Below are 13,713 nucleotides of genomic sequence, written 5' to 3'. Positions count from 1 at the left end.
TATTCTGTTTATGGACATTGATTTAACCCCCGTCTCTTTCATTGCAAAATATGTATAAAATACTCTATTTTAATTCTATTTTATCCCAGGCACCCAAACAGTATTTTTGAAATGGCAAGGTGCATTAATATTTGTATTGAAATATTATATTTTATTTTGCATTATTTGTCAATTCAAGATTCACTAAATTGTTACCACGTAAATAGTGATTTTCAGGCTGCAAAAACTTCAACAATGAATCTACAATTCCATCAGCAATGTTCAAACAACAGTATATGGAGGCTTAATAATTCAATGAGGTTGATTATGGAAATTTGGCATTTGAGAAGCTTGAACCAACCACTTATGTTTACATTCTGTTTTCCTTTAGAAACATACATTACAAAACAGTTAGTTTACCTTTAGGAGCACAGAAGGTTGAATGGGAAAGAATTATGACAATCACATGCCACATGAGACTTCTTCATAAACAGTACCATGCATTTCATGCTTCTGACAAGTAGATAGTTTTAACTCTGTAAGAGTTAAATTACTTGGGACAATTATAATCTTCTTCAAATGATGTCTGAACACTTTCCAGCCTGTGTCAGGCCTCTAAATTCAGTAAAAAGCCGAGTTTCTTCTGTGGAATGTGTTAACTGCCATCTTGGATTTGAATGTTGCTAAGACCCTGGGAACGAGTTGCTATAACCCATGATGCAATGCTCTGAGAAAGGCGCGCATTTCAACGGTCACTGAACGATTGAAAGTTTGAAGATGTTTGAAAGTCACAAAATCTGGATCTTTTGGCTCTGCAAGAGATTGTAAGTATTAAGAATCACAAGGCTTGTGGATTAAGACTTAAGATGGTGTTTTTGATAATCAGTATTCCAATGATATTTACAAGTATCACTAAACTCGATCTTGGCAATATGCTAAGCTGAAGAGTTTTCGATCTTTAAAATTGTCTTTCTTAGGTCTTTTTTTTCTTCTAGTCTATTTCAGCTTTTCTCTATTACAGTCATAACTCAAACCAAAAACAATTTAAAACTTAATTGTCATAGAAGTTGATCTGAAATCGTGTTTCTGTTTTGAGCAGTTGCCTTCAGGCGTCAATTTTATAGAACACAACTTATTATCTGATTTTAATCACATGTTGTGTGCTTCTGTTCTAGTTATTGAAGTAGAAAAGCTTGAAGAATAGAATCACCAACAGAGCTACTTGGTTAAAAAGCTAAGTGAAAAACAATTGACAAACAGGAGTGATGGCCACTTTCACTATATATTTCTGTCATAATCTGTTGGACCTCGTGGAAAGTGCACTTGCAACTTTGCATTTTGAACAAAGATGTCAGTGTAAGCTTAAATCTGTATGACACATCAAGAAACCGTTCAATTTTAGCACATAAAATAAATTATAAGCAGAAACAAGATGTTCCAGCTGGTCTTTAATCTGGTGTAAGCTCCACCTTGGATACTGGACAAAAATCTTATTGATAATTTTTACACTGAGTCATTGTATTTTCAATTGGTGCTAGCTATTATATTGTTTCAATTGCCATTTGCTTCTTAATTTAATGGGCCAAATTGATTAATGTCACTGTTGTTTATAATTCTGGACCTTTGACTTGGCTATATATGTACTTGTATTACAGATAATATTGCTATTTTTGCACATGCCACATTTCATAAATCTTATTGTTCAATGGCTAAATGTGGCCCTCATGTGCTCTATTTTATAGCTATTTTTAACCCTGTTAATTGTAAGACTTAATTTCAAAGTTATTTTAACCCTGTTTATGTCTTTTTTAAAGCTATTTTAAAGCTAATTTATGTAAGTTTTGGTCAGCACTCTGGACTATTTTTTGGCTATTTTTTGTTTCAAAACAATAGGTTTAAAATAGGTTAAAAAATTGCTTTAAAATAGTCCAGAAAAATAGTAAAAAAAAAATACAAAAATGATAGGAATAAAATAACATATAAAATAGGTATAAAACAGAAATAAAATAGGCATTATTTTCGTAAGGGACGCAATTTCACCTACCCATATGACAGGAAATAAATCTTGTACCAGTATTGTACAGCGCCTAGAGCAGGTATGGATAGGCGCTATATAAATATTTATTTATTTATTATTATTATTATTATTATTATTATTATTATTATTATTATTATTATTATTATTATTATACTGAATTCATGAATTCAAGTACATTTTGCCAGTTTTCTAAACTGCCATTCGCATGCATGAATGACCACAAAATGTTGGCTTAAAAGTTAAGTTAAGAGCATCAAGCTCTTTGTGTTATGTAAACAAGGATGGGACAGATGAGTATCAATATTGTTTGTGGTTGTTGACAGGAGGATCTTCATTGAGGTGAAGACCTCTTCTTTGTCTTTTTACATGTATGTTGTTGTGCACTCATTGTGCGTTCAATATTGACTACAAAGCTATGATATTCACAGAATATTTTATATAAATTTCCTTGGAGTTTTGTTTGGGAATACAGTTGTTTGTTTCATTAGAAACTTAATTATACCTCACTGGGGGCTATTTAAACTCAACCTTTCTTAGTGAGAACAGAATGTACAAAATACATAGAAATGATGGATCATCCTTGCAAGTGCAACAGTCTAGTGCCATATGTATTTTATGTATTCTGTTTAAATTTGTAAGTTTGTACATTAAGTGGCTCTTACTGAGGTATTATTGTAAGAGCCTTGAGGACATTATTATGATTTTACTACAAAAAAGCCAGAAAATGGCTTCTGTTTTCATATACAGGGTTTTTATCACTGACTCGAAAAAAAAATTATTAAGAGCAGCTTCGCCTAAATATCAACTACACTTGGAAATAGCGAAAAAATCGAATTTCTTCAAACTCGCCCAGAATGAAGCCCTACGGGCACTAGTTACAAAAATATCGTTTTAAGTTCGATAAATCAAAAATTATTTTTTTCCGCAATTTTTTCGTTTCGATGCCCCAAATCGGCCAGAATCCATCGAAAATGAGCGGCATATTCAGAGGCTCGTAAACTCAAAAGTAAAAATCTTCATTACAAACTGATTGCACGTCGTATTTGTACTTCCTTTTTTGTCTATTTAGAGCTAAATAGATCGTGATTTGATTAGAACTTAAATATTTGACGAATTTTCTAAATTAACGACCCAAGACAGCTTTACAAGAGGTCTACATTTAGCCTATTTTCAAATGCTAAAAAGGCGTTCTGGTACACGGCTTTTCCCAAAACGACTAGTTTGGTGTGAAAGAGCATTCTTTCTTCTTCAAATTAGTGAAATAAAATTTTTGGGTAAATAAAATCGCGAGCGCTGAGATAGCGAACTAAATGCAGCACTTCTTCCTGAAAACGTGACCTTTGACCCGAGCGTAACGAAACCGATTACTGCAAGAAAACCCGGAAGAAAAGCAAACGCTTCGTTATTTTGAAACAATTTCTAGTGATATCTCTCCGAAACCATGATTGCAAGAAACTATTTCCAGATATGAAATCTTACAGGGTCAAAAAAGGAGCTAAAGGGCGCATTTTGACACAATAACTTTGTTTGCTGAGAATTGAAGTCAATGGCCGTTAACGAATTCCAGTGAAATTTGCAAACTTAAAGTATGTTAGCCGATACTTACCTGAATATTTATATTAATAGAAGAGTCGTCTTCTTGGATTAACCTTCAAAAGAAGCAGGATCCAGATTTGAAAACCTCTAAAAGAAGAAATGTTTAATGTTCCGTGACCTGCCCGCTGCTATAAATTAGCTTAAATTCCATGCACATGCCGACCGCATGTTTGTCGTAAAACCAACTGAACTCCACTGACAGTTTCCATGGGCAACCCCAAAATAAACAATCCCCAAAAATGTAAAGTGAAATTGGCTGTCTTCATGAACAGTTAGAAGCTAGAGTCAAGTTCCATTACCTTTTAAAAGTGCTTGATTCTACTTTGTTCACTCAGTAGTTATTGTCACGTTCGAATACTGCGTAGTATCGGTCACGCCAAAACACTGCAGACCGTGCAGACTGAGTAAGTTTCCCATACAAAGTCTTGTACGCGTTTGTCTATTGAATCAAAAGTCAATTCTGCGTTTGTGCAGCCTGTGGATAAATGACAGACTTTCAGATATATTTAACACTATTTTGTAACTAGACCCAAAAAAAGGAGTCACAATGAAAAGCCCAAACAGGTGTCTGCAGTAACACAGCGGTCAAACGTCTGCGCATGTGCGAGCAATGGAGCAACTAGGCGGCCAAAATATTTTCATGACACTGTTCTTTTCGTGGGTCATCGGTATCCTATAAATGACATTTTCCTCGTTACTTATATATTTGTTTATGTTTTAGCCGGTATAACGAGAGCTAACAGAAATGACTTGAGAGTTAAAAATTGTTCTACCTTCTGCTTGTTGCAGGTCTTTCTTTTCCGTGGTATGTATTTTCCGTGCTCCTTGAATTTTTTGTCCGCCTCGACTTTGCATTTAGTGCACCAGTTTTTCCCAGGTTTGTAGTTTAGAAAAGATTTTCCCACCTGGTCAAAGACCAGGTACAGTCGGTTTGGGATCGGTATTTTGGCCAGCTATGCCCCCATGACGATGGACATGAACATCGTTTGTCGTTTCGATTCATCTCGTTCCTGTGCTTCAGACAAATCAAGGATCCGGATGGCATCCCTCAGTCCTTGCCAAAATTTTTCCAGCTCGTCTGAGCGAAGCCGAATCACTGCAATTGTCTTCTTCTTCTCCCATTTTTCCTTCTTTTACACATCGTTTGTCGTCCGTTTCCGGCGTCACGCATCGTGTGATTAATAAAAACAAATAAAAATATACTACGCCGTCGGCTCGTAGCATGACACGGGTTTTAAGACTTATAAACTTTTTCGGTAAAGCTCAAAACAAAATGGTAAATCAACAGAATACCGGTAACTTAATAAACTTTGTGTCTGAAAAGTCTTAAGTTTTCATTTTACCTGCTTTCTTTTCCTTTTACAGATTTCTATGAACTTTTCAATTTTTTTTCGTAAATTTTGCGTGACACCGGTTGTTTCCCATGTTTTCCTCTAAATTTTTGCGCGGGAAATTGGCGCGCGGCTGCCAAAAAATGTACCAACTTGCGCATGCCCGACGTTTGACCGCAGTGTTGTCTGCAGTCTGCACGGTCTGCACTGTTTTGGAGTGACCGATTCGCGGCATTCGAACGTGAGAGTAGTGGACAAAGTCGACGCAAACAAATAAATTCAAGCACTTTTAAAAGGTAATGGAACTTGACTCTAGCTTCTAACTGTTCATGAAGACAGCCAATTTCACTTTACATTTTTGGGGATTGTTTATTTTGGGGTTGCCCATGGAAACTGTCAGTGGAGTTCAGTTGGTTTTACGACAAACATGCGGTCGGCATGTGCATGGAATTTAAGCTAATTTATAGCAGCGGGCAGGTCACGGAACATTAAACATTTCTTCTTTTAGAGGTTTTCAAATCTGGATCCTGCTTCTTTTGAAGGTTAATCCAAGAAGACGACTCTTCTATTAATATAAATATTCAGGTAAGTATCGGCTAACATACTTTAAGTTTGCAAATTTCACTGGAATTCGTTAACGGCCATTGACTTCAATTCTCAGCAAACAAAGTTATTGTGTCAAAATGCGCCCTTTAGCTCCTTTTTTGACCCTGTAAGATTTCATATCTGGAAATAGTTTCTTGCAATCATGGTTTCGGAGAGATATCACTAGAAATTGTTTCAAAATAACGAAGCGTTTGCTTTTCTTCCGGGTTTTCTTGCAGTAATCGGTTTCGTTACGCTCGGGTCAAAGGTCACGTTTTCAGGAAGAAGTGCTGCATTTAGTTCGCTATCTCAGCGCTCGCGATTTTATTTACCCAAAAATTTTATTTCACTAATTTGAAGAAGAAAGAATGCTCTTTCACACCAAACTAGTCGTTTTGGGAAAAGCCGTGTACCAGAACGCCTTTTTAGCATTTGAAAATAGGCTAAATGTAGACCTCTTGTAAAGCTGTCTTGGGTCGTTAATTTAGAAAATTCGTCAAATATTTAAGTTCTAATCAAATCACGATCTATTTAGCTCTAAATAGACAAAAAAGGAAGTACAAATACGACGTGCAATCAGTTTGTAATGAAGATTTTTACTTTTGAGTTTACGAGCCTCTGAATATGCCGCTCATTTTCGATGGATTCTGGCCGATTTGGGGCATCGAAACGAAAAAATTGCGGAAAAAAATAATTTTTGATTTATCGAACTTAAAACGATATTTTTGTAACTAGTGCCCGTAGGGCTTCATTCTGGGCGAGTTTGAAGAAATTCGATTTTTTCGCTATTTCCAAGTGTAGTTGATATTTAGGCGAAGCTGCTCTTAATTGCTCTATAAGTAAAGAAATGCAGATGTTAAGGTAAGTGGGTTATTGTAGAATTTTCAGTGAGAAGAATATTTAAAGGGGCTGTGTTGCTGATTTAAATTATTTTTTTTGCAAAGACTATGTCCATCACTCTTGGTCATTTGCCTCTACTTAAAAATCATGTTGAGGTTTGTTCCTTCTTCAAAGAAATTTAATTTCACTTGAAAAGACATGAGTTAATATATTGTGACATGTCTCCTTTAATAATAGTAGGATAATTCAGCCCTTTCCTGATGGCCGTGGAGTCTTATACAGGACCACGACCATCTTATTAAATTTTTTGTTCCAGCAAGCCTCCAATTTCTCCTGTTTATGTATCATTTGTCAAAATCAATTCATCAGTTGCAAATAATTGAGGACTAGATTGTAAGAAAAGAGTCTGATTTGAAGAGCTACAGTGGTCAATTTAAACTCCAAAGCTGTGCTATGTAACATTCACTTATTTTGAATTTAAATAATCTTTAGTTTACTTAATGTGACTCTAGTTGTTAGAGCATGATAAATAATGGTATTTGGTAGCATACATTGTGTGCTTTCCATTTGACCATAAACTCCACTTTTAAATTCTGGAGCATTGGGACAACCTCAAGAGGTATCCCGAAATTTCAAAAACTTGTTTGTGGACTGATTTCAGGAGTATTTGGTTGAATGGAAAGTGGCCGTTGTAATTAGGTGATCATTTCTCCACACAGAAAAGAGTGGTTGTTAAGGAATTATGAAGTAGTTTAATGTCCTGTTGTGAATCCAATGTCTAGCTGGATTACAAATAAACGACTGAGTTTAATGAGTATTGCTTTGCATTGAGAGTTGTATTTTTCTACTAATAAGTACAGTGCTGGTATTGCCAGACTTAAGTATATGTGATACTACATCCACGGGTGTTTAATTGACACCATCACTGGCCTCAAAGCTTTGGTGGTTAGCTTCACACTAAGCACCATGGAAGAGACCTGTAAATGGATTTCATCTTGTCCAAAATAGCGAAAGTAACAGGACTTCTTGAAATACTTCTTGATATACTTACGTGAAATGAGAAAAGTACTCTTAAAATGGGAATTAATTTTAAGGAAACAATATTCTTGAACTGTTCTTGAAAATAAGAATAATCTTTTCTTAAAATAAGAGCATTCCTTCTTAAATTAAGGATTTTAATAAGGAATCTTAAAGTAAGAAACTGTTTCTTAAAATAAGAATTACTCTTAAAATAAGGAATTTAATTTAACAAAACCAAATTTCTTAACTGGAGATTTGTTTTAAGAAATTTATTTCTTAAAATAAGATTTTTCATTTAAGAGTGAAAGTGTTGCCACTTGCAAAAATCAACCATTTACGGAAGGATAGGAAGGAAAACTTGGCTTACCTTTCAACATAGCTTTCCATTATGCTGTGTTCATTGTGTTAAGTCATCTGTACACTACGGAAGCCCCAAAGGGACATCCACTTCTTAAAAATGGTATTTTTTTTTTGTAAATGGGAGTCTGCTTTTCGAAAATGGGAGTTTGTTTTTCGAAAATGGGAGTTAGTTTTACGAAAATGGGAGTTTGGTTTTTGAAAGTGGGAGTTTGGTTTTCGAAAATGGGAGTTTGCTTTTCGAAAATGGGAGTTTGTTTTACGAAAATGGAAGTTTGGTTTTCGAAAATGGGAGTTCGTTTTTTCGAAAATGGGAATTTGCTTTACTAAAATGGGAGTTTGTCTTACGAAAATGGGAGTTTGTTTTTCGAAAATGGGAGTTTGTTTTTCGAAAATGGGAGTTTGTTTTTCGAAAATGGGAGTTTGCTTTTCGAAAACGGGAGTTTGTATTTCGAAAATGGGAGTTTGTTTTTCGAAAACGGGAGTTTGTATTTTGAAAATGGGGGCCTTGTTTTACGAAAATGGGAGTTCGTTTTTCGAAAATGGGAGTTTGTTTTACGAAAATGGGAGTTTGGTTTATGAAAATGTGAGTTTGTTTTTTCGAAAATGGGAGTTTGTTTTACGAAAATGGGAGTGATGATAAAAATGATTGACAGGCCAAACATGACTCCTATTGGTCAAGATAGAGCTAGCCAATGGCGTAATGTACTTTTCGATCCTGATTTGTTTGCGCGTAAACAGCTACATTTGAATCATGTGGTGCCAGAACGACCAAAGGGGGATTAGACATATACATCGAGCTTGAGAAACATAAGCTCGATCAGATAGCTGCAAAAAACATTAAAATGTCTCAAGATAAACATATAGCTTTCTTGAAGTAAAGCTACGGCATCTCCGAAGAAAAACGTACGAGGGCAAATATGATATCCGTGATAACAATCTCTACTGACTACTGTACTTGCAAACAGTTTTAATCGCAGCCGGGCCAGGCGTCACAATATAGATTGCAAGTAAGCAACATGTTCATGGTAAATTTCGTATTTTGGTCCTTAAAAGCAAATACTTGGAGATTTAAAAACATAGCTTGCAATAGAAATGAGCCAAAACAATGTATAAACACATGGCAAATTACAGAGGTGTCAAACTCGACGAAGTGACATGCAGATAACAGCGGAAATCATGCAGACCTATGACCTATAAAAATTTGCCATAGCACGATCTAACGGCTCAACTCTACTTAAAATTTCTTCTTATAACACAACATAAAGTGCCCTTCATAAACACGAGGGAAGCGACCAAAACAAATCCGGGTCGAGTGACCGAACAGAGAATGGCAAATGTACAAATATCACGAACCGTAGAAGTCGCGAAGGCTAGTCAACCCTATTTTACACTGAAATGCCGTCAAAGACACACAAAACAACGAGGTCGAGCTTCAAACAAATAAGGATTGAAAACGTTACATTATGCCATTGGCTAGCTCTATCTTGACCAATAGGAGTCGTGTTTGGCCTGTCAATCATTTTCATCATCAAAAAAACCCTCCCATTTTCGAGAAAACAAACTCCCATTTTCGAAAAACAAACTCCCATTTTCGAAAAACAAACTCGTATTTTCGCAAAACAAACTCTCATTATCGAAAAACAAACTCTCATTTTCAAAAAACAAACTCGTATTTTCGAAAAACAAACTCCCATTTTCGCAAAACAAACTCCCATTTTCGCAAAACAAACCCCCATTTTCGCAAAACAAACTCCCATTTTCGTAAAACAAACTCCCATTTTTAAAAAAAACTAACTCTCATTTTTGTAAAACAAACTCTCATTTCCGAAAAACAAACTCCCATTTTCGAAAAAACAAACTCCCATTTTCGAAAAAACAAACTCCCATTTTCGTAAAACTAACTCGCATTTTCGTAAAACAAACTCGCATTTTCGAAAAACAAACTCCCATTTTCGAAAAAGCAAATTCTTAATCTCGAAAAACGAACTCCCATTTTTCATAAGTAGATGTCCCTTTGGGGCTTCCGTAGTACACCAATATCTGCAGCAGAAGAGTATTGTAAATAAACTAAGCAGGTGCTTCCGCTTGGAACACGACACCAACGGCCAAAAGAAATCCCAACACAAGGAATAACACTCAAAGAAAGCGACAAAACCAGGCTAATCTTTATCTTTAATCTTTAATAAGTATACTCCTTAAACAGTGGAACTATACTAGGAGTTTAAAATAACATAATAAAAGCACGTAATAAATAATTACAATATGTATATATACAATATTTGCAACATACTTGCTTCTGCTTAATCCACGTTCTCTGTGACAAGTAGAAGTTCTAACTGGGTAAAAAATCCACAACATTTCTTGCTGTTCGATGCTAACGCTTACAAAATGTCCAGACATTTTCGAAACTCGTTTGCAGCCGCAAATTGTCAGCGGCGAGCGCTTGAGCATGATCCAAGACAGGAGGAAGAGGTGAACACGTCAGATTTGGCTGACCCTATGATCATGGCCATTATGACGTGGATGCAACGTCACCATTTTTCGCATGAAAGCAAGGCCACGGGTGTTGAAACATCATGGCTGAGTCAGCGAGTACTTTGATTTCTTCAGAGTTTTGGTACTGCAATCTGGTGGACATACCGAGAACAATATTTACCTGTGACAGTGACAGTGTATATTGGCTCCGAGAAGTCTACAACAACAGGAGAGGATGACAGTTCCGGTTGGACCTCCATAGAACTTTCCTCACCAGAAGCTTGGCCGAAAGTTGATGCTATGGATTAAAATGAAAAACATAAAAATACTTCTGATTATTTTACGATTTTAACCAAGGTATGTTTAAAGAAATATCGACAACAATATGTACCTGTCACAGTGACAGGGGACGATGGCACGCTTACATCAAACAATCGCACTCGTGCACGCGGTGGTTCTCGCTTTGTCGGAGATTTTCTTTTCCTGGGTGATCTTGACCAGCAAAAAATACTCGGAACTGCATGCTTCTCCAGAACACGCTTCCCTGTTAAAGTTGTCTGAAAATCCGCTTCCTTAAAGTGTACAGAACATACTCTTGTGCTGTTTGTTATCTGTAGATGGACCAGATCATAATAATTAATGTAAATACATGTGCGCAACAATGACATCGATAACCTAACCAATTTACCTGGACACTTTTGCCCACGTCTCGCCGTATTTTGACAACCCACTGCTTTCGAATGGCTTCATCACTGGGAAATTGGCGAAAGGTATGATTTGGAATATTTTTAGCGCGATTATTTTTACATTGCGGCACGCAACAGTGATCTCCGTTGGGCATGATTGCAGACGATCGCCTTGTCTCCTCGATCGCCGGAAGTTGACTTTACACGCGTGGCCTCGCATTGGTGTCAAAAGTACATGAAGTCAATCCAAGATGGCTGCTGTGCGATAAAGGCGACATTCGAAAATAGCGTCGTCGCCTCTCGCTGCTACAACTTTTTGAGGCAGATTTCTCCGATCATTCCGGATTCAAATGGTGTTGCATTTGGATCTCAAGGAGTAACTATCATTTTTCTTTCTTGTGAGGTAAGGAGATTTTAATTATAACCGAAAAATCTCGCATAAAGTGCATTTAAAGTGTTACAGTCATCGCTCTGCGGTGGAAATATGTGGGACAAAATTTTGACTGTTCGCCCTGTAAAATTGCGTTTTTTACGTGATCGGTAGCCTAAAGAAACGTGTAACTTGGTCACAGAATAGTTTATATGTATAGGAAAACATTGTAGTTGACGATGATTTTGAAGAATGACCAGTAAAAATGATTAGTCCATTTGAGTATGAAATATCTGCGATCTCGAGCTCGGAGTGTTCTTTCAGAAAACTAAAACCTTTCCACATTTTCTGCAACAGGCCTAGCAAACAGAAATATTATCCACAATGACGGAAATGAGAATTTTCACAAACAAGAACTTAAGTTTAATTATTTAAATAAGACTTAAAGCCTACCTACTGCACAACGGTGGTTAAAATGCAGACAGAGGATAAAAATGAAGACTGCAGACTTTTTTAGAATATTGTATTCCCATTTCCTTTATAGAGAGTTTAGTTCTCCTGTTAGCCTGAAGTATACAGCTCAGATTAGCCAGTGTATGGCTAGCTTGATCTCTCTATAAATGAAAATGGGAATATGATATTCTTAAAAAGCCTGCAGTCTACATTTTACCCATGGTTTGCAGTCTAGTCTTCTAAGACTTTTCTTTAAACATAATGACATACAAGGCCCTCTCTCCTCTGCATAGGCCTCTCTTGTGCTGCTTTGACCTTAGGCTGGTAGTTCAGAGTATATTCAATTTCCCTTAGGGAGCCTCTACGGAGGAGAGAGTACAAGGCCTCATTTATATGGTCTTGGGTACTGGAGACAACACTATCAGACCCTTCTGAGGCAACTTTATCAAGTGTTTATATGAAATGAAGTTGTCCCTCCAGGATTACTTAAGCCTTTTTTCATATTCTAATGCTCAGTTATCCTTCTTCCTTTGGCTTCCTTTCAGTCATTTGATCACTGTGGGGTTTTGTGAGTTAATTTTGATTTCTTCATACCATGAGTTGCCCCAGGTAGGCCAGTCTTTTGACGAAGAAAGGTTATGAGGCCTACCAGTGTTACCCTGGTTATGTTGCTAAGGGTGACTTGTGTTTCGCTTTCTCAACAAAATGGTGTGAAACTCAGCTCATCTAGGGTCACTGGGGGGAGGGCTTTCTTTGTTACCTATGACCAAATAAGGGGCCTCACTGTCAGCTGTAATCATGTATGCTTATATAACAAAACTTGAGTTCCAAACTCTGGTCACCTTGAGTTCCTGTTGCTGATCTTATGATGTTTACAAAATTGTCACAACTGGATCAACAATTTAGGAATTTGAAGTTTGATTTATTTTAATTCCTAAACAATATTGTAACTTTTGTTTATGTCAGGATCCAAAAATGCTTTATGCAGAGGGTTTGTTGTAGTTTGTTTGACATGCTTCAGAAATTTTGTTTTTCCTTTGTGCAGGTGAGGGTGCTGAAAAAAATTCTTTATTTGAAAATCTGAAGACCTCAATTCAATACATTGATACTGGAAATGAGCTGTATAATGTTTTATAAATTATGATATTAGTTCCATGTACATTACCGCATTGTATCTGCTTGGATGGGACTTAAAAGGTGGATGGATTTGGATCATTTAATTGTGAGAATTAGTTTTTTTAATGGTAAATACATATTGAGTTCCTGGTGCTAGATCTCATTAGGAAATTTATCTTTTAGTTTGCATTTTGTGTTGAAAAGAGTTAGGGGTGAAATAAAAACCAAAGAGGGAAGGGAGGTCACGTCAACATTTACTCCAATTTTCAACTGGTGAATATTAAGAGGAGTCTTATTTGATCGTAGGTTACCATCCTCCACTACCTTTGCAAGACCATCCAAGCAGGCCTGTTTTCTGACCATGTAAAGCTATCTATTTATTGTCAATGTACTGTCAATTAAACATTTAAAACCCAATCTTGTGTTTTTTTTTTGTTATTTGTGGAAAATGTATGCTTATCACTTGCATGATGCATTCTCTTGAAACCAAAAATAAAGTCATCAATGCAAAAAGCAACAGGGAACCTGGGATGGAGGGAGCTGGGGAGAAATCAGGCTTGGGGTTCATGTTTACAAGTACAACGTCTGTGACACTCTTCTCCACAATATTTCTTTGTAGGTCGGTTTAAACTTAATGTAAAATAATTGTCGAAGCTATCTTTATTTAAATACGATTTACTGTGATGAAAATTAAAAGCATAAAGTATAAAGAAAAGAATTGATTATCATTTCAAACTTAGAGGCAGTAAAGCTTTCACAGTGTCTCAAGACAGATACTATTAGAAAACAAGCGGTTTGGTTACAATAAGAGATCACCTTTGTCATAACCTTCCTTAGTGTACTGAACTATTTGTTTTGGCGATA

General features: G+C 36.3%; 1 protein-coding gene across 1 annotated transcript; it reads right to left on the bottom strand.

Moving 5' to 3' along the window:
- Positions 1–10,318: 10,318 nt before the first annotated feature.
- On the bottom strand, positions 10,319–10,899 carry LOC145486044 (uncharacterized). The gene is made up of 2 exons (XM_081464743.1): positions 10,616–10,899; positions 10,319–10,522 (listed from the first exon to the last, which is right to left on the bottom strand). The coding sequence occupies exons 1-2, from the start codon at positions 10,890–10,892 to the stop codon at positions 10,356–10,358; spliced, it is 444 nt and encodes a 147-aa protein (XP_081320869.1). The 5' UTR covers positions 10,893–10,899; the 3' UTR covers positions 10,319–10,355.
- Positions 10,900–13,713: the final 2,814 nt, after the last annotated feature.

The sequence above is a fragment of the Orbicella franksi genome, chromosome 4 (genome assembly GCF_964199315.1).
Source record: "Orbicella franksi chromosome 4, jaOrbFran1.1, whole genome shotgun sequence".
Lineage (NCBI taxonomy): Eukaryota > Metazoa > Cnidaria > Anthozoa > Scleractinia > Merulinidae > Orbicella > Orbicella franksi.
Note: the sequence above shows the minus strand (reverse complement) of the source record. Positions and strands in the feature narration are given on the sequence as shown.